At 39.2% G+C, this 23,579-nt stretch overlaps 1 protein-coding gene across 1 annotated transcript in view; it reads left to right on the forward strand.

The window, feature by feature from the left end:
- The window catches only part of PDE11A (phosphodiesterase 11A), a 75,754-nt gene that overhangs the window by 24,556 nt on the left and 27,619 nt on the right, over positions 1-23,579 (forward strand). The window contains exons 9-12 of the mRNA XM_009075611.1: positions 13,702-13,848; positions 13,952-14,059; positions 19,219-19,328; positions 22,275-22,365. Of these exons, the coding sequence (XP_009073859.1) occupies positions 13,702-13,848; positions 13,952-14,059; positions 19,219-19,328; positions 22,275-22,365 (456 nt within the window). The remainder of the gene's footprint in view (positions 1-13,701; positions 13,849-13,951; positions 14,060-19,218; positions 19,329-22,274; positions 22,366-23,579) is intronic.

Genomic DNA, 23,579 nt, shown 5'->3' on the forward strand with positions numbered 1-23,579 from the left:
AATGTTTAGATATAGGAACATCAAATGAAATTATCAGGGTGCAGATTTTAATCTGATTAAAGATCTCTCTTCAGCAAGCATGGAGTTAAATTATATGACCTACCATTGTAGATGTTAATGCATTAAAAGTGATGAATAAACAGAAAGAAAAGGCAAACAAATGGAAGCTGATGTTCTCTGGGCCAGGAACAAAGTGCAGCTTGCCAAGGCAGAGAGGAGTGCACCAGGGGAGTATGGTTTCCCAGTTCAAATAATAATCCCTGAGGTTTTTTTCCTTTAATTTCTTCCATGAGGTGTTTTATCAGAAATAAAGAAGGTGAAATGACTTCAGTGTGTCAGGCATGAGAGGCACCTGTTCAGGAATTACTTTTGGAGCTGTCCTGCTAGACTAGTGTCACACTACCCTAATTCTAGGAGTACTTAATAGAAAAAAATCTAGTGAGAATTCTGAATTTGGTTTCAAAAATATAAACATTCCGTTTTACTGAAATTTCAGCATTGGAATTTATTTGTATTAACAGGTGACCAAGATGAGATTAAATTGCTGCAAAAGGTCACTGAAAGGATTCCTCTTGTCTTTCTAAAACGACCAATTTATTATTTCAGGAGAAAATGTGGAGCTCCGAGAGTAAAATGTTCCCTTCCCTCCATGGCAAATGAAGTATTTTTTTTCCAGGATATTGTGGGGTGAAGGTTTACAAGGAGTACTTTAAGCCACTGAGGCCCAAGCACTGAACTGCCAATTTGACAGGGTTGGCCAGCCCTGCTTGTTGGCTGTGGAGGAGTTAAAGGGAGGCTGTAGTGGTCATGGGGACAACATCCACCCACCTCTGAATATTTGTGTTCTAACTGGGCAAGTTCCTTGCCCTTGTGCTGTCATATCATCTGAGCAGGGCAGGGCACTTCTTCATGTTTTGTTTTCCTGTTTGCACAGAAATATTAACACATCTGTGAAAGATTTCAAGGTTTCTAACCGCAAAAGATTTGTGTGATTCAACTGTGTTGCATTTGTATGATAAGCCCACACAAACCCAGTTTATTTTGTAGTGTAGGAGATAAGTAAATCCTGTTCTAAAATAAATCTTTCTCTTGAGGAAAAGCTATATATAATTTGAGAGAGTTAAGGCAAAAGAAAGAAACCTGTGGCCTGGAAGCTAGATAAAATCCACAATTTAATTATATACCCACACCCAGGCAATTTTTTCCTGTTAATTTATGAGTTTAGCACAGGTCATTAAGTGAATTTTTGAAAGGAGTAGGCTTCTTTCAGCAACGAATAGATTCTGGTGTGTGGATTCCATCAGGGAAGGGCATAATGCAGAAGTCAATAAGGACCTTCCTGTGGATTTTTTTTAATATGCAAAAGCAAATGTATTTATTCCTGAGAGTTTATGCTATACAGAATAATCTCTGAATACATTTACACTGTAGGTTAAAAAGAAGTGATCATCTGATTTTTAAAACAAGTGGAAAATCGACATTGATGTTCTGACTGTGGAGTAAAGGCACACAGTAACCAGAAATATTAAACAATAAATGACTTCTAAGGTCAGCTACTTCATAGTTAGACCAGAGATTAAATCTCCTTGTTAAATACCTTAGGAAGTAATAAACAAGTATTAACAGAATGCATGGTCAAAACACAGTCTTTATAGTAGTTGTTTTAAAAAGTCTCCTCTAAAGCTGAAATAAATTTTAATAGATTTTGATAATACTAAGAATTTATGCTACACTCCAATGTTTGCAGTACCAAAAAAAAGCATTCTAAGTAGTTTAAAATATTATTGACTTAGTGCCTTTAATGGTGGCTGTTTTTCAGTTTGCTAGTAATTATGCACACTAATACAGTGGTACTTAAGACTTTTCAGCAGAGGACTAATAAAACACTTACGATTATTAAGTTATCCCTACTAAAAAAAAAGTGTGCTGCTATTTTGCTGCTCTCAAATACTGGATTTCATTCTTTACTTGAGAAATTATGTGTTTCTTGCATCTGTTTTCATATGCAAACCCACAATTGGTCCAGGTCTTGAGAATGCTTAGAAAAACAAGTTAGAAATAGCAATTGTTGGGAACATAGTATTGCTCACAATTCAAGGTGAAATGATTTATTTTCCAACAGACCTGTTGTCTGTCCTTCAATCTGATGGGTCATCATATACCATAAGAATCTCTTGTCAGCTGGAAAACATCAAGGAGTAAACACAGTTCAGCATTGCTGCACCATTTAGCTAACGACTGTGCAAACAGTGATAAGGCATGAAATACATTTAAAATGCCATGCAAGCTTGAGGGCTATCTGAGGAATGATTAAAAAAGGAAGGAAAAATCAACACTACTTCAGTCAGGGCCAGACTTAGGAATTTATAATGGGAAAAGTTTTCAAGCTGGAAGAAAAATCTACCTAGCAAAGACTTGTGCACTTAGATTGGACCAGAACAACTGAAAAAAATCGAGGTACTTCAGTGAAAGATGGGGCTTTAGGACTTCTTCACTGTGAGTTTATCATGGTTCTTTTGCCACCAATAAAGAGCAAGTTATTCCTCACACAGTTGGTAGCCAACCCTGGGGCTAGTCCTGCTTACTCTTCCGTGACCTGCGTTGTCAGTCTGGTCCAGTAAGACCATTGTAATGTTTGTTTGATCTCATGGAAGAAAGAAATCTTAAAAAAACTCTATAAAAATGGCATATTATTTCATATTTTAAACTATTCTCTATTTATCTGTGCATGGATTTCTTTTGTAGCGCCAGCAGACTGGTTATAACTAGGAATTTTCTGGTTATAACATCAAGTTGCTTTTCAACAAACTTTATTTAGATTTATTTAGAAACTTTCTAGTTGGAATTTATATTATTAATGTTCATTTTAAAATTAAACAAGTTTCTTAGTAGTTGTACTGACTTTAAAGCCAGAAAAAAGTATATTTTCTTTTTTCCTTAGCATATACCTTACAAAAGGAAAAAGTATTTTCCTTTGTTTCTTTCTGTCTTTGTACAATGTTCCAGCTGCAAACAGTTGCTCGTCAGAAATGTTTACTTGTGTTGATTTTAAATTATTAATGGCAATATTTTCCAAAATATTTTACAGATAGTAGCATAAATGTCCCTCAAAGGAAGAAGGCAGTATTCTTTAAAGGCTTTTGACATTGCCAGCCAAGTTGATATTAGAGCTAGGACCTTTTTATAACTAAAACTCCCAAAAGTGAAGAGTAGGAAATGGATGACAGGTTTTGCTGAGATGAATCTGTTTGGCCACTGGGTGCCATCCTTGCTCCACTTTAAGGCTGGTCGCCTAGCAGCATTTCTGTTAAGCAGTAAAATCCTGAAAAAAGGTAATGCCAGTGCACTTTCACACCATCATAATGTTTGTGTGCGTGTGCATGTGGTAGAATATGTTAGCAGCATAGGCAGCGTGTCCTTCTTGCGCGAGTTACCAAGAAACGTGGGAGAAAGATGCTCACTGGTTCAGCCATGTCACATCCAGTCTCATACCCAGCTTTTTTTTTTTTTTTTAATTTTTCTGGTTTTTTGCATTCCTCCATGAGCTGGTGAGAATGAGGCTGTGCTGAAAGAGCTGCTGCCACACACGAGCATGTGAGTGACCATGCTCCTGTGCAGTATTAGATTAGGCTCTGGGATTGTTTGAAAGAACTAAAATGACATGGATACACACTTCTTTTCTAGATCAATTTGGGGTGTATGGACCTGTGTCATCCAAGAAACACATTACCTAGCATATATTATGTACAAAATACTAGCGATTGCAACCTTCTACAGGTTATTTATTACACTGTTTCATTGCCTGCCTTGGTGGGGGCACTATTGCTTTAGTCCGGGCAAAATCCTAGGCAGAGTAAATCTATTTTCTTACAGAGAAGTTATGTCAGTAGTTCTGCATTTTTAGTCTTTCAAATTTAAAGTGTAAATGCTTGACATGTACGAGAAATACACTGTAGTGCACACACACACCCTCATCAGAATCTGCCTGTGCATACAGCATCCTGTTTGGTTGTTTACACCTAACTCAACTCACCCTGCTTGCTTTGCTGCCATGCAGCAGTGTGTGTTTTGTCTATACTAAAGCTAATGGGCACACAAAAACCCCCACCTTAAAAATAACAAAAAAACCTCTATTTATGACTTTCATAAACTCTACAGTGAAACTGATTCCAGGTATCTACTTGTGTGACCTGTACTTTCCCCGAAGGAAGCCTGTTGCTGTGAGGAGTGGTAAGGCAAAGTTACAAGCAGCATAATATATATACATGTATTCAAACCATAAATGACAAGAAACAAATATTTATGGCTGTGTTGGAGCCTTTCACCTCAAAGTAGTGATATATGAAAGTAACTTTTGCCTAGAGGAAATTTATAAAGCTGGAAATATGTAGGTAGTAAGTAAGGAGCTAAACAAATGCAAGATTTAAGTGCCTATTATATGTTTTTGTTGAAAGAATGGGGTCTGTTCATTTTAATTTTTGTCAGAAAGCACGTGGTGGTGAGGCTGTGAGTTGTGTGTGAACTAGAGCTCTGTGCTGCTGTGCAGTTGGGTGCTCAGGCTTTCTCTGCTGGTGTGCTTTGTGGGATGAAGGGTGCTATGGAGGATACAGGGAGTGGAACTGGGCTTAGTGTTCAGTCTGCCCTGGAGAAGCCTCACACAGGATAACCCCTGGCTTGTTAAACTGTAATAAGACAAACTTCTGGTTGAGCAGAAAGCTCTTTCGGGCAGTCCTGAAGGCTGCCAGTGAGTGATTTATGGGTTCAGAAGAGGATGGGTGGGTTTCTTTTAAACATGCAATCAGAACTTGATAAAAACTAAGGAGAAAAATGCAAAGATACAACATACTTTTAGGATAATCACTTAAATGTTCTCTGTAGCTTTTCTGTAAATGTATGTTGTAAGCTTGAAGGTGTTGTCAATATTATTTATTGTCTACCTGACAGTATTCTGCTATAGCTGTCACTCTAGCAGGTCTGAAATAGGAGTTTATCCCCTGTGGAGCAGTAACCCATTCATACATTTGCATAACTTTCACCACCAGTCACTGTACTGCCAGCCTGATTTGTCACAGCTGCTCAGAAAGAAAATTTCAGTGGCTCATAGGAACCCTGTCCATTGCCCTTGTTGTGCACTCTGAGCATCACCACAGCCCCATGGTGGCATGGCACTAGTGGTCCTGCAGCTTGGCTTGGGTGCAGTCAGTGCTGCTGGACTATGCTGGGGTCAAAAAAGTAGTGTAATACCAGTGTATGTGCCATTGTGGCACTGGTGGGGGTTTTGAGGTTCTGTTTTTTGTTAATTTTTAGTGTCTCTTCTTGACAACACCTTCACTTCTTTCACGTGCTCTATTGCACCATGTGTCCAACTGAGAATTGCAGGGCACAGTTTGGGCTGTTGGCCACCAAAAGAGCTAGTTTCTCTCTGTGCCTTCACATCATGTCTTCTGGGAGAAGAAGCCTGTTCCTTCCACCCTTAATCAGGTTTTTACTCTTCTGAGGAAGCAACTTCAAGGAAACAGCTAGCACCTTTCTTCCCCATTCCAGGTAGGAAAAGGCTAACTTGTATCCTTCTGTTCTCACCCTCCCAAATTTACAGCTTGAGAGGGGTCAGTCCACATTACCCATTCTGCTCTTCATGGGAGCAACAAAGCTGACTTTCTGCTACCAAAACCAAGTGAATCCATGGTGGGAAATGGCAGTTTGCATGCCTGACACTTTTGTAGTGCAGAGAAATACTTGCCCTAGGTTTGCTGCTTGTGTTTGTTTGAAATTCTGGAACAGGGACTGAATAGAGCCTTTTGTATGAACTTCTCATCTACACTAATGGTCATAAAAATTCGACAGTTGCTAGCCTGCAGTATGTGACACACTGGTTATTTCCTAATCACCATAAGCCAAAGGGACGTGAACACTCCCCCGAGCGCCTTGGGAGATCATTGTGTCGAATGTGCATGCCCTGTAAAACTCCAGTCCTAGGCTGCTGTGGTTATGGACTTTGGCCTTAAGAATAATAGATGCTCAGACCATTAATTGCTTTTATTTTATGTCTCTGTTCCTTTAAAATCAAAATTTCTTATTCCTTTTATAGGCTGCCATATATTTTGTTCCTGTGTACTAAGAAACAACTTTAACATCAAGGATTGATTTCTAGCAACATAAAACAACGCATTTTGTGTCTTTTCTATGACAGTGTGTAACAAAATTTTAAATGTGATATTTTTATCTCTGAAATATTTTTATGCTCTGAAATGTATTATTCTTTTTTGATGGGTCCCAAGTTCAGCAAGTGACATGTTCAGGCAGGGCTGATTGACTGATGAGAAGCATTCAAAATGCTTTTGCCTTTTTAGACATAATTCTGGGCCTTCCTTTGGAAATAGCATGTGTAATAATGTAATACCTTCCTTTGCCCTTTTAAAATGAAGATTATAAGAAGGCAAATCCGTTCCTCAGGCACACACAGCTTTATCCCAAAAGCAGAAAGTAAATACCATATTTTTGTCCTAAATGCTATATTTGATGGTGATATATTGCTTAATGGCTACATTTCTTGTTCTAACAGAAGAAACAAAATAAAGTAGCTTTCTCAATGCCATGAAATTTCTCCTGATTAAAACAAATATCAGTATTTATACTAAGCAGTAGTTATGTTTGGTAAATGGTCAAACCAAATGCAACAAGGCTAAATGAAACTTTCTTTCTTCCACATTTCCTGTGTAAATTACATGTTACACTGTTCATTTGTGAGTTGGGGATGGAGCAGTTGCACCACATGTACATGCTTTGGCTGCAGATTTTGAAGCTGGATACAAGAGCAGCATTATGGTTGGTTTACAGAAGTAAAACTTTGACTGAAGCAAGGAATGACCTTTTCCAGCAAAGGGCTCAGACACCTACTGTGGGACTTTGGGCAGAGTTTGGGTATTTGATCTCAGAATTGCAACCCTCTGTTTATCTGTTGGGTTACTCTGAAGGTTTAAAATACACAAATCCTGTTCCAGGGTCTGTATTTTATCCAGCCGCTGTTGAGATGTAAAACATTCACATAGACTGGAACAACAAAACGAGGAGTCTGGTAGATCTGACAGTGGCAAAGTGTGTTTATATGGCAGCATGAGTTCTTCTTATGTAATGTTACATCCAACTGCCTTCAGAGGAGTCCAAAGCCCCACTCCTGTCTCATTCCAGTCTCAGAGAATTGGAATTTGGTACAAGCTATTGAAGGGTAAATTAATTTGGGGTTTGGACCCAGCTTGAGCAGGGGTGTAGGACCAGCTGGTCTAAAAAGCTCCTTTTTAACCTAAATGAGTCTGTGTTTCTGGGCAATTTCACTGTTGAAGGCATCAGCAATGCTACTGTGATAATCATGTTAAATTATTAGAATCAAAGTCAAGAGAAAAATACAGCACACTTTAAGTCTCTTCCACACCCACTCCCCTTTAGTGTGAATAGTGTAAAATTCCCTTTAAATGCCACTGTCCTGTTTCTGCTTTGGTTGGGCATTGGAAAAGAGGTGCTATCTTGGCATGGTGAAGGGCAGAGAGATGCCATCCACAGTCTGCAGTAACAGATGGAGGCCTTTAAAAGCTGAGTTGCTGTGGGCATTAAACATCCCTGAGCTGCAACATTTGATTCTTTCTCTTTTGGAGACAGTAAATGTGTCAGACTGGAACATAACAGGCTTTGGTCTTCCATGGCTGTGAAGAAGTGCGAAATTTGTCCACTACTGCTAATAACTGACTATAAAGATATATTTTAAAAGATGCCTGCAGCTATAAATATAAACAAGTATTTTAGAGGCCTTTATATATGGAAAACCCCTTTACAAATAGAAGTTTTTGCCATCAGAAAATATTGTCTCTGGAATGGCTTCATAGAAGATTAAGTGAGAGATAAAGAATGCATTATGTTTAAATATTCTTCACTTTGATGCTTTCCTTGAAGGTTTTGATGATCATCCTTTAAGGTTTTTCACTCCTAATCTTCTGAGAGAGATTCTAGGTGAAGATGCTTGAAAGGGCAGTCTTAATTTTTTTTTGGTGTACGTCTGGAGCTCTAGTTTCACTGTAAAGTGTAAATGAGGTCAGATCCTGATGGGCTATTCAAATAGTACATGGATTCCAGACTCAGACAGTGCCCCTGGGATTTAAGATACACACCACATTGTTTTGCCATTCTTTTGCTACATGGGGATCTATATTTCATGGGCTATCTTTATATGTGTTACAGATAATCAAGTTTCCTGTTACTTTTTCTCCATCAGTCTGGCAGTATTTTCTGGGAGAGAGACCTTGCTAACCACTTCACATGCCATTGTAAATGAGGCTGTACAAAAACTGGACTATATTCAGTAGCAGAAGTTACTGTTACAGAATAGTTCTGATATGGCACGGGAAGGAAGCTGAGTGTACCAAACGGCAGAATCTGCCTTTCATTTTTTAAACTAAGCCACACTAATACATTTACCAGTACGTTTCAAAATTATTTCCTTGCATAATAAGCACTGATGTCTTATCCACACAGGTACTAAACCCAAAGTATGAAGAGTTTAAGATGACATAGCAAAGTAGGATTTCAGTGCAGTGTTTTCTGTGTTTAGTTGCACTGCTTCTGTAGGAGTGAGCATTTTCTGAGGAGAAAGAATGTTTCTTCACATCTGATTTTATCATGTTATCAAATATGGATATAGATGATTGTGAAGAATATGCTATTGGATGAGTTAGTGCAAAATCATTTAGTGAGATTTCCCTGTCAGTCTCTGAAATGACATTTTTGTCCTGTGTTCTTAGTATCGAATGTAATCAAAAACTGTTTTCATATAACATGCAATGATGAATAAGTTATTGAGATCAGACCCTTGATCTGTATGCACCTTCTGTTTAAGAAGCAGCTTAAGCTATCAGTGTGTGCCAGTCTGTAGGAGATAATGATTGAATAAGAGGATTATTGCAATATGAGATAAAATGTCATTACTGCCTTAAAATTGCCCTCTTTCCACTACTGACCCAGGCTGCCTAATAACCAAATTCTGCTATTGGAGATTATTAAATATCCCAGTTGTGATTTCATATTTATTCCTGACATGATACAGTTTTTTTCCCTAAAAAAAAACGACTACTTTTTATTCTGGCAGCATGTGCCCTGTCTGCTGGTCTCCACTGGCAGTACATCTATCTGCACAAGATTTTTAGTTTAGTATAGCTTTCAGGTAGTGAAAACCCACACAGGAAGCTTGGTTGTAAAACTGTGTGGATCATTAGGGAAATTCCTAGAGTTTCTTCCCTATTTGGAAGGACTGGTAATGTGTTTCCACATGCTAAAATGGCAAGACATGAGCTTAGAGCAGCTATCACACCTGTAAGCTATTCAGGACAGGAAGCTTCCCCTTTCCTTTCACCCTTCTACAAGGGATCCTTCTTGTACTGTGTATAACTATAAACTGATTTAAAGTTAATATGCAAGAGAACATTTAATGAAATTCTTTGCATATATTTTCTCATAGCAGTATTGGCTGTTAGGAAGGTATTTGTGTGTTACATGTCAGAAACATGTAGGATTAAAAGGAAAGCAATTTTAAGTAATATTAACCAAGCTGAATGTAAAACCTCTGTCTTGTTCAGAAAATGTGTTTAGTAGGAATAGCAGAAAACTTCACTTTTGCTTGTGTTGATTGATTGCAATCACTTCATTCAGCCCTTACAGTGAGAATGTTGTAAAACACTCTGTGTGCCCATACTATACTGCATTTTTCTGACGTACATTTACACATGAACACATACTGCCCAGAAGGAAAAAAATAGTATAAATGAATCCTTGTCTTTATTGTTATCTAGTTGCATGCCAACAATATAAAGTACCAATTCTATACAGCTCATTTTCATGTACATCTAAAACAGTGAAGTTGTCTTCAGCAGCTCTAAGGTGTAAGCATCAAGTAACAGCCTTTATTTCCAGTATTCAGCCTTTCAAAGTTTTCCTAAAAATTTTTCTCTTTAGTTTCTTTACATTTTCTTTGTTAGGTTTTATTCAGCCACAGCACCCCAAGGCTTATTAATACTGAACCAGAAATGTTATGTTTCTGTTCCCATAGGCTGTCTTTTATGTGGCCAGAATTGTGACTTTATGCTTGAAGCCACTTTGGTGTTCCATACATTTTGAAGTCATTAATGACATAGGACCCTTTTATGATGGTTAATGTAAGGTGTAAGGCTCAACCAGTTATCTGTCTCCTAGTTGTTCACATGTACTGAGCAGGTTGTGATACAATTTACTTGATAGCAAAGGGCAGTGGGGAAAGGTGAACCTGTCTCCAATCTGAATTGAGTACAAAGGCACTTTTCCTCCTTCCTGTATTCATTCCACCCTATCCCACACACACCTGAGTATGGAGTCACAGACCTTATAGTTATGCTCTTGGAGGCATGACATCCTTTTCTTCAAGCTGTCTACAAGCAATTATAGTTTCCCAGTCTGGCAGCTGCTGAGTTTCTACTGTATTAGGCAAGACCAGTTGCCTTCCATGTATTCAGCCCAAATTAGTGTTGATTCCTTTCAAGACACATTTTTGGTTTACTACTGGGTTAAATATGACCAGAGGAGGCACATCCAGTTTTAATTTACCATAAATTCACAGAAGAGTCATGTGAGTTTTTCTCAAGGATGAAGAGCACTGAAATCGCTTGATTCACAGGGTAAAAAGATTTCAGAGTAGAATGTTCTTAATTGCTTTTAGAAAGGGGAAATTGAACTTTAAAATGTTCAAAAGGAAGCAAGGCTTTTAAGTGATTCTAAATCACTGGGGTACTTCACAAAAAAATTTCACTGTAACTTGAATTTTAATTGCCTGCCCCTTCCTCTAGCTGTCATGGTACTTTCATCCCCTCTGTTTTCCTGGAAGAAAGTGTTATTATTGCTGTTTATTTTAAGAAATCCACTGGAATTTGTCCTGCAGCACAGCAAGATTTCAGGGATGGATATGTTCTCATATTCTGTATTATGAATATTTTTTATACCTCTGTAATTAAAAAAATGAAGTTTTAATGACTGCTCTCCTATAAACCCTGGACTTCTGCATTTCTAGCCTAAGAAGCTGAGGATAGTCAGTGCCAGGTGCAGCCAGAATATTGCTGCAGCCCCACAACATATCATTTTTTTAACATTATTCAAATTAGTCTCTACACTCATAATTCTGTTGTTTCCTTTATTGCTGTTGTAAAGCAAATGGTTCTTTTATACAAATGTTATCTCCTGGCTATTAATTCAGCAGTTATTTTGGATTATGGCACTCCTGTTAAATTTAGGAATGTAAAACCTCATAAATATTTAGAAGTTTCAGACTGACATGGGAAGAAATTGGTTTTGACTTGCTTTGTTAATATCCAGTTGTTCAATTTGTAATAGATTTGGAATATATTGTTATTTCTCTACTGTTTGACAAATGGAAAAACAATTGTAATGGAGAAACTGCTTCAAGTGCTTTCCCTTGAATTGTAACAGGCTGGTAAAGGTGTTTGGTTCCAGTGAAAAATAGCAAGGAAAAGATCTGTTTTCCTTTAAGAGGCAAAAAAGGTGAAAAGTTCAATCAGAGCTGACTTCAAAGTTAATGAAAATGCAGCAGTAGGTTTGTAAAGATAGTATTGATGAAACAATTTCAAGAACGTCTACTCACAATCAAGTGCTTCTGTCTTAGCATCATTGTTAAACTTTTCACTAAGGAACTAACAAGTAAGATGGACAAATGTGTTTCTTCCCTCCAAGACGCTTTATAAAGAGTCTCTTTCTATGCAGTGAGTGTATTCCTAAACTACATATTAGTGTGCATCTAGAGTATCCTCCAAAGCTCTGAAGAGTAACTGAATGATAAAAAAGTCACAATTTTTGAAAGACTACTGAAGGTCTGGACAGTGCAGTGTCTGGATGAGCATTCCCTGCCCAGGGCAGGGGGTTGGGACTAGATGATCTGTAAGGTCCATTCTACCTGCTAAAATTCTATGATTCTATGGTTCCTGCTGCACACCTAACCATATTTGTTTTCTCTCTCTTTACCTCAGAAGTATATGCATAGTTTTTTCAGCCTTCTCTTAAAGGGTGTTAAAGTGTAACTCCTGTTGGGATCATCTAGAAGTATTTCAGATGTTTCAATAATCATTCAAAAAAGGATGCTGAATCTATTCAACCTGGATAAGTAATGCTAGCAGGCAATTAAGTGTGCAGTTAACAGAACTTACACCTCTGCCTGCATGCTCCAGAGGTTCTTCAGCTGTGTCCTGGGATGACACTTGATGGGTTTGTTGTATTTCCTATATCAGTTAAGTTCAGACATACTGCCATGACTTTTTGTGGTACTGCTGTGCTTTACTGGGTCAGTACCCAAAAAGACTTTTCTTCTAGCTAGGAAGTAAGTTAACACTGCAATGTTAATACTATTTTATGACAGGTATACATCTTCCCTAACAAGGTACAGCTAAAGCAGCTTAATATCTGCATAAAAATAATAATTTAGGTGACGCTTTCTCTTCAGCCACAGAGAGCTTTTTATATGCCAGCAAGTTTTTATAGTTAGGGTGCAGCATTTCAAAACACAAGCTTTCAAAAAGGAAACCATAAGGTGATCACATAGAGGCTGTAACTGTGAAGGTGAGCTTACAGTTGCATGAACTGACTGATATTTTATGCAGGTGAGCAGCTGGAAGTGCCACACCAGCTGAGGCCATATGATTTTAACTCATTCTGCTCATAACCCGTGGGCTAGATCCAGCCCCTTTGTGAGGCTTCTACCTGACCCATCACCTTCTCACTAAAGGAGACAGGGAACAGATGCTCCTTCAGCAAATGCATCCTCCTCCACCTGCCCTCTCTAGGGAGATGAGTGGCAAGTCCAGAGGGGCATAAGGAAGGGCAAAGCAGCCCATGAGGGTTGTCAGCACCTCTGCCTGGCTTATGCAGGTGCTGCCATGGGGCCAGGCACAACACATCTGTGTGCTCAATTGTATGCATTAGCCAGTCAGGCACACTCAGTCCTATGTTTTTGTGTGTATGAGAAGCTCATTCCTGTCTTACAAACACAAAAACAGTCCCTGTTACATAGACAATGCAAAATATAAGGCTTTTGCTGTTGTTATATTGACTTACTATATACTCAGCATGTTGAAAACTCTTTTATTTTTCTTTGAAAAGTACTTCTGCTAGACATTTCTTGTATTACTCTTCTTTTGGTTCTATGTCTGTGTAGTGAACAGTGTAAAGCAAAGGGCACTTGTATGCTTATGGTTGTAAAGACATTTGGATGAAGAAATTCTGCAGAGCAGTGTATATTTACTTTGCATTTCTAAATGGTAGCAATTAAAATTCCCAGCTGCTGGCTGTCCAGATGTTTCTTGTGTTACGGCATTGTAATTTGCATTGGAATATATTGTGTTACTGCAGTAGCTGTAAAACGGTCATCTCTCAGCCTAAATACTATATCTGGGCTCCAGTTGGGATGGTGAACAGATTTCCGGCTCATACCAGGTTCTTCTCCTTCCCACTGTTTCCACACTCTGTTAGCTTGACATGTTTGTGTTTCTCAGATGAAGACTTTTACTGCTCAGCATTCAAATCAAGCAGGGAATGTATTGGCAGATCAGAACTGATGCATGGATCGTTTCCTGTAAGACTGGCACAGAAAGTTTTGAATCAGAAGTTTCCTTTTGGCATTTTCAGGCAGCAAACATCCCTCTGGTGTCAGAGCTTGGCATCGACGATATCCATTTTGATGACTTCTCACTTGATGTGGATGCCATGATTACTGCAGCCCTGCGGATGTTCATGGAACTTGGAATGGTTCAGAAGTTTAAAATTGACTACGAGGTAACCATCTGCGCTGCAGATCTCTGCTCCTTTTGTCTTGGCACTGCTCTGGCCATTTATACACATTTAGCAGCCCTGATGCAGTTTGTCCTTTCCATTTCAGACACTGTGTAGGTGGCTTTTGACTGTTAGGAAGAATTACCGGATGGTTTTGTACCACAACTGGAGACATGCTTTCAACGTCTGCCAGCTCATGTTTGCCATGCTAACCGTGAGTATCGAGCTACAGGCACAGTCCTGTAACAGCTTTTACTGCCACGTTTGCCTTACCTGTCTAAACATTTTCCAGCATCCAATTTCTTTTTTAGTTATTATGCTACCCACTTCCAATGGCAAAGCACACAGAACTTATTCAACTTCAGGCAGCATATATTTGGCAAAAGCTTATGGTGTTTTAGTGACAGTGATATCATAGGCACATTAAAGTGACTGAAAACAGATGGCAGTCTTGGAGTGAGCTTGTTATTATAGATCTTGATCTTACAAAATATTTTTCTTTTGGAACTCTTTGATTTGACATTTATTTCAGACTCTTAAACTGGAAAGTACAAAACCAAGGAAAATTAGAATTCCAAAGTATTTATTATGCTGATATTTATTACCTCCTTATCCAGTTTCATCTAAATAGCTGGAGAAGGTATTGCCTGAAACATTTCGACATTATTTTCCAACATAGTGATCTAAGTGAATCTTGTGTCTCCAATGGTCACTGTTAACACTTAGGGGTTTTATTAATATGTATCTCCATCAATACTTGTAACTCCTTTCAGCATACAAGTAAATTCTATTGAAAGTGCCACTGCTATTATTTGCTCTCTCTCCCTACCCCACAGCTACCTCACTGCATGAAACAACCCATGCTTGGCTCGTCAATTCTTGTAAATGTATCAATAAAAAATTCAGTGATCCTGCGTGTTTAACATTCTGGTTAATATGGCAAAAGAGAAGCAACGTGTCTGTGCATACACAACACATTTTGCTGTACTTCACATTTAGGGTTTGCCTTATTTTCTGGCAAGAATTTCAGTTTTTCCATTTTTTCTTCATGCTCATCTTTAATGCCTAGAGTTCTCTATTGTGAATATTAACTTGGCCACATTTGTAGCATTTGTTGCAAGTATTTATTTATCTGGGATATCATGTGCTTGTTCCCTAATATTTAATCACTGAATGTCTATGTTCTCGTTGCCGACTGGTCTCCACAGTGCAGTGAGCACTTGGACTCTGTTTGTAGAGGTAGAGACTCCACAGTCTGTGCCATTTGCAGCACAGGTCCTGTTGGAGCAAGTCCAGAGGAAACCACGAAGTTGGTAAGAGAACTGGAGCATCTCCCCTTTGAAGACAGGCTGAGGAAGTTGGGACTGATCAGCCTGGAGAAGAGAAGGTTATGTGGAAACCTCACAGCAGCCTATCAGTATCTGAAGGGGCTCCAGGGGAGCCAGAGAGGGACTCTGTTAGGAACTGCAGTGATAGGTCAAGGAGTAACAAGTTCAAATTGAAGGAGGGGAAATTCAGGATAAATATTAGGAAAAAGTTTTTTCCTGTGAGAGTGGTGCAACACTGGAAGAGGCTGCCCAGGGAAGTAGTGGCTGCCCCAACCCTGGCAGTGTTCAAAGCCAGGCTGGATGATGCCTTGAGCAACCTGGTCTGGTGGGAGGTGTCCCTGCCCATGGCAGAGGGTTGGGACTAGATGATCTGTAATGTCCATTCCAACGCCTAAAATTCTATGGTTCTATGTGTCTATGAAGTTGTACCGTGCACCGGGAGCAAAGGAAAAGGAGTCGTACAACAAGAGAGAATGGTCACCTCTTCTTCTGAGCATGAGGTTGTTCAGCTGAGCAGAATTAGTGTTGCTTTAGCAGGCATTTTCTGGTGTTCTTTAATGAAATCTGGTGGTAACACATGGGCATCGGTCATTTTCAAAGGTTTATAAACTTGACATGCCTTTCCTTTTTCAACTTTAGAAAAATGAAAGGCTTTTTACTCTGCTGACAAGGGCAAAGGCAGGCAGCAGCGTTCGGTGTGAATGGCATGAATTTCTGCAGACGCTGCCGGGGTGAGGAGCTCCGAGCCGCACTAGGTGGAGCTCCGAGGCCAGGATTGCGCAGGCTGCGCCTCCCCTGGGAAACTGCTCTCCCCAGGCGTCCCCATCCACCCCGGCTGGCGGGACCCCATCGGCAGGCAGCAGGGGAAAAGCAGATCCACCAGCAGCCTGCCAGGCCTCTCCATAAGCTGCTTTGAGCATGGTTCTCCCAGCATAATTCCAGGATCCTTTTAGCAGTCAGCGCAGAGACGCAACTGTCTGTGGGTGTGATCCTGCATTTTTCAAGCCAAGCTCATTTCATTGCCCATGCTCCTGGTAATAAACTGAATGAGCAATTCCACGTGCAGGGCTGGGTGTGTGTGCTCACAGCACAGGATTTGCCATGCATCCCACTCTGCTTTGCTGTGGCTCTGGCTGAGATCAGAGCAAGTTCAGCTGTATGGTCTGTTTTGTCTCCTCTCCCTTCCAGAGATAGTAAGACTGATCTTGTAAAAAAAAAAAAAAAGACACAAAAGATAGTCAAGAGACTACTAACAGTGCAAGGCTTGCCCCTCCTGCATTTCTCTCAGGGATACCATCCAAGTTGGTATGTGCCTTCTTTTTTCACTGATTAAAAGGGGATGGTCAAGAAGGCAGTGCTTTGTGCAGTTACTGCACCTTATTTCTAATTTCTCTGTGGCAGTCAGCAATATAGACTGCACCACAAATATTAACCAATAGTCTATTTTAGGGCATTTTCAGGTAGGATTTATCATAACAGTAATGTCTAATCTGTAATACAGTAATGACCTGACCATACTCCCATCCAGGAAAATTCAGCTGGGTTGAACAACCCAAACAACAGAAATCCACAAAGAGTAAACCAGTTACTTCTCTCCTGGTGTGCTCATCCTTTTGCATATCTAAAGTATGTTCCTGAATATCTAAGTTTTCTGTCTCCTGAGCAATTACAACCCAGTTCTGTGAGCCATAGTTCTGTATTTCAGGTGCCCAAATATTCTGAAGATAAGCACTGCAGCAAGGCTGCTCCTGGAAGTTAAGGGTATCGTGTGAGAGTAAACCGCAGGATCAAGCACAGGCTTCATTATCAATCCCTTTGCCAACATAGTTCACTTCAACAGTTATTTCAAAGGGTAAAAATGAACAAGTAAGCAATACAAAATTAAAATCTCATCTGGTGTGCTAATAACAAAACATATAGATGTAGGGCAAGGTATAATGAATGCAATTCATTTCCTCACATGAAAGAATGACCTCCATAACTCACTGGAGACTCTGCCACTCATGAGTTATGGGTCATTCTTTTTCTGGTGAAAATAAATTTTACTGCACCATGGTCTCTAGCCATGTATTTTTTTCTCTCTGTGTAAATTCAGAAAATGGGGAAATGTAATCCTCTGTTTTCTTGCATTATGTTTAAAGAAGATATCCCCTTACTGTAACATTGTTTTAAATTAAATGTTTTTCACTCAGTGACATGCTATATTTCTTTCATATATTCAATGACAAGATTTTGGTTAAATAAAATGTGGCATTTATTTTTGAGATACTGCTGCCCTTAATAAATTCCTTAATCAGCTTTCCTGCATTTGTAATACAAGTTGAATCCCTGAGTTTAATCAAAGTGTGTGTTATGCTAAAGAATATTTATTACTACATCAATTTCAGATTATAAAACTTCTATTTTAAGTTGTTTTAACTTAGCCATGAATATTTTCTCTGGGTTGAAATTTGACAATGTGTCATGTTGTCAGTTACGAACCCATTTTTAATACCATTTTTAAAAATACGCTTTTATTATTACTTGCTAGACAGGACCAATGTTTAACAAAATAAAAAGAGAAAACACTATTTTTAGAAGATTTCCTCTATCTGGGTGGGTGTTACTGAACTTATAAATTAAAGCAATGTCACTAGATATCAGGAGAATCTCTTTCCTAGGATTTTCCTCATACTTGATCATCTTTTCTGATATGGAAACTTTAAGCAATTATGAAGCTTTTGTAGCAAGTCCTACACTTCCTCAGTTCCCACTGAAATGCATTCTTGAGCACCTGGGGGAATGTGGCTCCCTGTACTGCCTAAGTATTAACCATGGCCACATTTCAGGCTGTCAAAACAGAGCCTACTTGGGTTTGAATGTGCATTTCTTTAAGTAGAATTTGTGGTCCTCAGGGTGAATAGCAGAGTTTCACAGAGTATTGCAGCAACTGACTGGCATTTCTGAGTGAACTGTAAGTTCCTACCATAGAAGGGCATCAAGTCCCACTGTATCACTTAAACCATCTTCTTGCCAAAGGGTGAAATGATAATTATGCTCCATTGAAAATGAAGGGAATCTGGGATTCCTTACATGTGTTAGTGTTCAGCCTTGGTTTGGTCCTCCAATATGAATGTATTTTACATTTCTTTTATATAATTTCCTTTCATAATAACTCGATCATGTGTCTAATTGAGGCATGTCATTGGAGACTGGGACCATGAAAAGACAAGTGTTAGGATTTTCTGGGATGGAGATCAGTTATTTTTGCAGGCTATTTGACCTTCTGCTTCTGAAGAATTGAAGAAGCAGGTTGTTTCTGCCATGGGTAAGATGCACAGTACCAAAGAAATGACGTCCCACACAGGCTCTAGCACCTCCTCCAGACAGGATCTCTTCAAGATGCTTGAGGTTAACAACAGTAGTGTTTCTTCTCTGTTTTCAAAAGTCTCTCCCAAAATCAAGTGGGTATCTGCAGCAGAAATAAACCATTTGAGTAATTTCCTCTTCAAATCATGCTGCTTTGTTTCATTGTCCCAGATAAAACATCTCTTAATAGTTCATAACAGTTCCATAGAGCATATTTTATCTCAGTTCTTTTATAGGTCTTTTGATTTAACATCTCAGCTCTCTCTGACAGTAGGGATTGACTAAGGTGGTCATCTCAGGATTGAATAAATCTTTCTAAATACTTCTTTGAACACTAATTTCAAAATGTAATCAATTTAGCTATTTGGGTTTTTTTTTTCTCTGATCGGAAAATCCAGTTCCTGTCTTAGTATGCAGTTACTGGTGTTTGTTTTCAGCTCTTTTTTGCCTTTAGTGCCTTCTGGGTAGTGGAGAAATAGCATGCTGGAAATGCAACAAAGATAATAACAGATCACTCCAAGGACGTTATCTATTCTGCTAACCATCTAACACACAGCAGGGAATAGAATATGACAATAAAGCATTTATCTTCTCCTCACTGAAATGTTCATGGTATCAAAACAAAGTTGACTGTTGCTCGATGAACTAATCCCTTTTGCTACTGATAGTTACAGCTGCTATTTTTTTTCCCTCCCAGACTGCAGGATTTCAGGAGATTCTAAGTGAAATTGAAATTTTAGCTTTGATTGTGGGATGCTTATGTCACGACCTTGACCACAGGGGAACCAACAATGCCTTCCAAGCCAAGTAAGCTTTCTAATTCTTACTATTTTAATTTGGTTTTCTTCCATGGGAGAGCAAAAGGTGACCAGGATAAAGAATGAAGCATTAATTTCAGGCCTCCTAGGCCAAGGCCAAGTATTCTTATTCCTGTATTCAGTGAGGGACTATCCATCTTTATCATTCTCTGTTCCTTTAGGTAATTGCTGGCTTGTCCTTTGTAGCAGGCTGTTGAACTGACACCACATATTGAAATGTGGTGCCAAAACTGGATGTTCTTTTTCTGATTCAGGTATTACTGATTCTGGTAATACCAGGAAACACCTAAACTGTCTATCTAGGTTGTTCTTGCTGACTGGAATGCATGACTTTAAGCAAAACCTTGTTCCACTATTAAGAAGAAAATAAGTAAAACTGAAATAATTCTCCCACAAACACTTTCACACCAGTATAAACAAGTATACATAAAGTAATTCCTCCCTTATGAAGTATGAAGCCATTGCCATCATGCTGGAGCTCTGGTGCAGATCACCTGCAGCGGGTGGCTGGAGTAATTGCCTCACCCCATACCCATCAGTTGTGGAGCACACAGGGTCCCTGGGGTGTAAAAATGCCTCCTCCCTGCCCTACCCTGCATGCCAGAGCACACAGAGCCCATTTGCTGCCATGGGCAGGGGTGGGCTGGGCACCTCCTGCAGTGATTAGTACCCACCAGAACACAAAGGTGGATCTCAAAGGCAAATTCTTACATCACTGACATGAAATTTTACTTTCCAGACTGTTTTCAGTTCCGAAAATGAATTTTATTCTGTTCAAAGTTCTTATTACCTGATTTAGCAGACCTCACTTGTATGTATTTTTACTGTCCAGGCTGCTGCCCTCAGGTACAGTGAGGTAGAAGGAGGTTTGTGGAAGGTTTGAGGGTGCTACTTCTTACTGTGGTGGTAAGAGGGCTCCTTTGACCAAGGTCAAATTTTTTCCAAATTCTGTGTTCCCTGAAAACAGGAGGGACAGTAGAAAATGTCCTCTGGCAACATCCTGTCCAAGCTGTGAAATAAAGCTGTCAGACACAGAGACTGCTCCAAATCCCATGTTGTTTTCTTCATTACTCAGGTCCTCTACAGTCAGAATATGAGAACCTGAGTCTGTCTTGTCCTGCAGATCCCAGCCGGCATTTGCAGCTTTTTCTGTTCTGCATTACTGCTAATCCTCCAGTGTGATGGGGGAGTGGTAAAATGCTTGTCCAAAGATTTTTGAAAGACAGGGTGATGCTGTATTAGCCTATTTTGTCTTACCTTTTGTGTAAATACTCTGCTGCAATGCATGGGCTACTGCATTTCTGGGGGCAAGTTGCCTCCATGAGCATCACTCAAACTGATGTTTCTGAGGCTCACTAAGCTGCCATTTCCTAAAGTATTGGTGTTACTGTACAGTCTCAATGAAACAATGACACTGTCTGGATTTTCAATCACCATAGCAAGGAAAATCAATTGCAGTGCTCAAAAGACAGAGCTCGTGGTGCAAAGGTTACCAAGCACTGCTAGATGCCTTTTTTCGCAGCTGAGTCTTGAAGAGAATCAAAGTAGACTAGACAAATGGGAAGAAAGCTCAGCTGATTGATGTTTATATTCCTAATTTACAAAAAGGAGACCTAAGATTTACATCCTGGCCATTTTAGGCTCTGATTAAGTTAACCACTTCCCTGCTGTAACATTACACGACAGTATCTCTTGCACGGAGTTAAAGGTATAGGGTTTCAGCACTAGACTACTATCACTTATACTTCTTGTTTGACAACAGAGCACAAAGAGGAGGCTACCATTTTATGACTCCATAAAGAAAGTGCTGAAGACATTTAATGAAAGACAAACATTACCACACATGTATAAAACATCCCTGAAAACAGAAGCTGTAGTTTTCATAACAGCAGCTATGATTTATTCCTGTAACCTAACATAAATTGAAGCGTCACATTTTCCTATTTTATCTTCAGTGTTCAATACTGCTGCTCTGTATGATGAAAGTTCAAGAGGTATATGATGGAGGCAATATCACAGTTGTCTGAAATGGCTCTGTTATATATCTCAACACCATGTTCTCTAGGGACGATGTTTCCTGGACATCCTTCCCTCTAACATAGCTGCTTCTGATAATTAAATATCAGTATGGTGCAGTTTTATAGTATATGCTCCTAGGAGACTCCTTCTATCTCTAGCATAATTTCTTATTCTCATTTCTTTGGAAAGAAAACCCATCTTGTTGCATTAGGCTGAGTCCCAGAAGTGATGGTGAGCAGTGGCTGTTCTGACAATCCAATTCCATTCTCTGCTCCTCCCAGCAATTCCCAATTTTAGAATTGTGTTCTGTATTTTAAACTTAGAAAAACCACCTGCTCTGTGCATTTTGAATTTGATTTTGGTTTAGACAATGAACATGATAAGAAAATACATTCTAAAGGGATGTTAAACTTTTATATTCACTGCTCTCACTTGTAGCTTTCTGTTTACCGTAGTATTTTTTAGGTGCATAATTTTACAGACAGACAGAACCTCACTGCATTTGCAATTGGTTTTTTTGTTGTTGTGTTTTGGGGTTATATCTTCAGAGCCCATAATTGCCCATTGTAAGCCATTGTGTTTATGTCTATTAAGAATTAAAAGGTAGTAGTGGCACAGCCCATCCTAGCTCAAGGACATTACCATGTGCCTGTGCAGTTGCTGAGGCTGTTTGAAAGCAGAATTACAACATTTCTTGTAGTTCCAGGGAAATCTTTAGTCAGCTGACGATATTTAGCCAAGTCTGGAACATGAATACTCTGTATCTGGCTTTTAATTAGTGTTTTGATCTTGTCACCTGTCTTAAGTGTGGTTGCTGAAATGGAGATGGCTCCATGCTTTCGTTTCTAAATTGTCTCTGAAACCTGCTTTGTAAGCAGACAAGCAGTATTTGTTGACTCCCCATGTTCTGTTTCAGGAGTGGATCAGCCTTAGCTCAGCTCTACGGCACCTCTGCTACCTTGGAGCACCACCATTTCAATCATGCTGTCATGATTCTCCAAAGTGAGGTACAAAAACATTACTATTAATCTCACTGTAAGCTGTTGGGCAGTTTCAGCTGGAGAAAGGAAATACCACAGACAGTACATTTTTAATGCCCTCTCCTTGAGGAATTATTTATTGGTTATCACAAAGGTCACAACTAGCACAAAATTAAACAACTACAAATGCTGATCATGGAGCCCAGAGATTATATTTGTCTCAATCAGCAAGGGGCAGAGAGAACATATCCTAATCACTGAGCAGGATATATGTAAGAAGTCTGAGAAAAGCTCAGTGGTTTATAGGCAGGCAAAACAAGCTCTTACCTTTCCCCACAGGTGTCATATTCAGAGTATCACAGTCGTCCTTTACTGCACCAATTTAATTTCTTTGACAGTCTTTCTGTAATCAGTATTTTATGATAGTTTTTAATCCTTTTAATAAATTATTTTTTCAAATTCATATCAGTAATATCACACTTGTCCAAAGCACATTAATTGATTTGCAGAGACATATGAAGATACAGTTCTTGCCCAGAATATCTTGCATGTAACACTCTATAGCATGCACTACCCCAGAGACATAGGAAGTGAGAAAAGTAGAAGGATGGACATGCAGTCCTTACAAAACAATGGGTGTATGTTCTTAATTTACACAGATAGGTTGTTACAAAATGCATTCAGTAGATAAAAACCAAAATTGTTGTTCATGCTGATCTGCAGTAACTTCTGAAGAGCATCTGGGACTGTCCCGTGATCACAGACAAATGGGAACAGGGTGATGACTTTACCTCTGTGTACACTGCCACAGAGATCTGTCATGGGACTGTTGCTTTAGTGTTCAGTTTCTTGACATCATATTTTCAAAGTAAACATAGAAAAGGAGAGTACCATCATGAGATTTAAACAGCTCAATCTGTTTCGCCTAGCCTAGCTTATCCAAAAGGTGATACTAGGAATTAAATGGCTCCTTATACTAGAGAAAGGCATAAGAAACAGCAGCATTTGAATGTTAAACAGACTGGAATGTTAAACAGAGTAGGAAAAAGGAAAGGTTTTCTAGTTGTGGGTTTTCCCTAAACCAGTGAAACTGACACTGGATTTTGTTCCCTAAACCAGCCTCTGGATCAAGCTTTTCTGCCTCTTCCTTTTTTCTTGTTTCTCTTTTCCTTGTTTCTATTTTCCTTATTTCTTTTCAAGCTAGAGAGTTCTCTACTTCCTGAAATCTTAATCATACTTGA

This window comes from Acanthisitta chloris, unplaced genomic scaffold, assembly GCF_000695815.1.
Source record: "Acanthisitta chloris isolate BGI_N310 unplaced genomic scaffold, ASM69581v1 scaffold2465, whole genome shotgun sequence".
In the NCBI taxonomy this organism is placed as follows: domain Eukaryota; kingdom Metazoa; phylum Chordata; class Aves; order Passeriformes; family Acanthisittidae; genus Acanthisitta; species Acanthisitta chloris.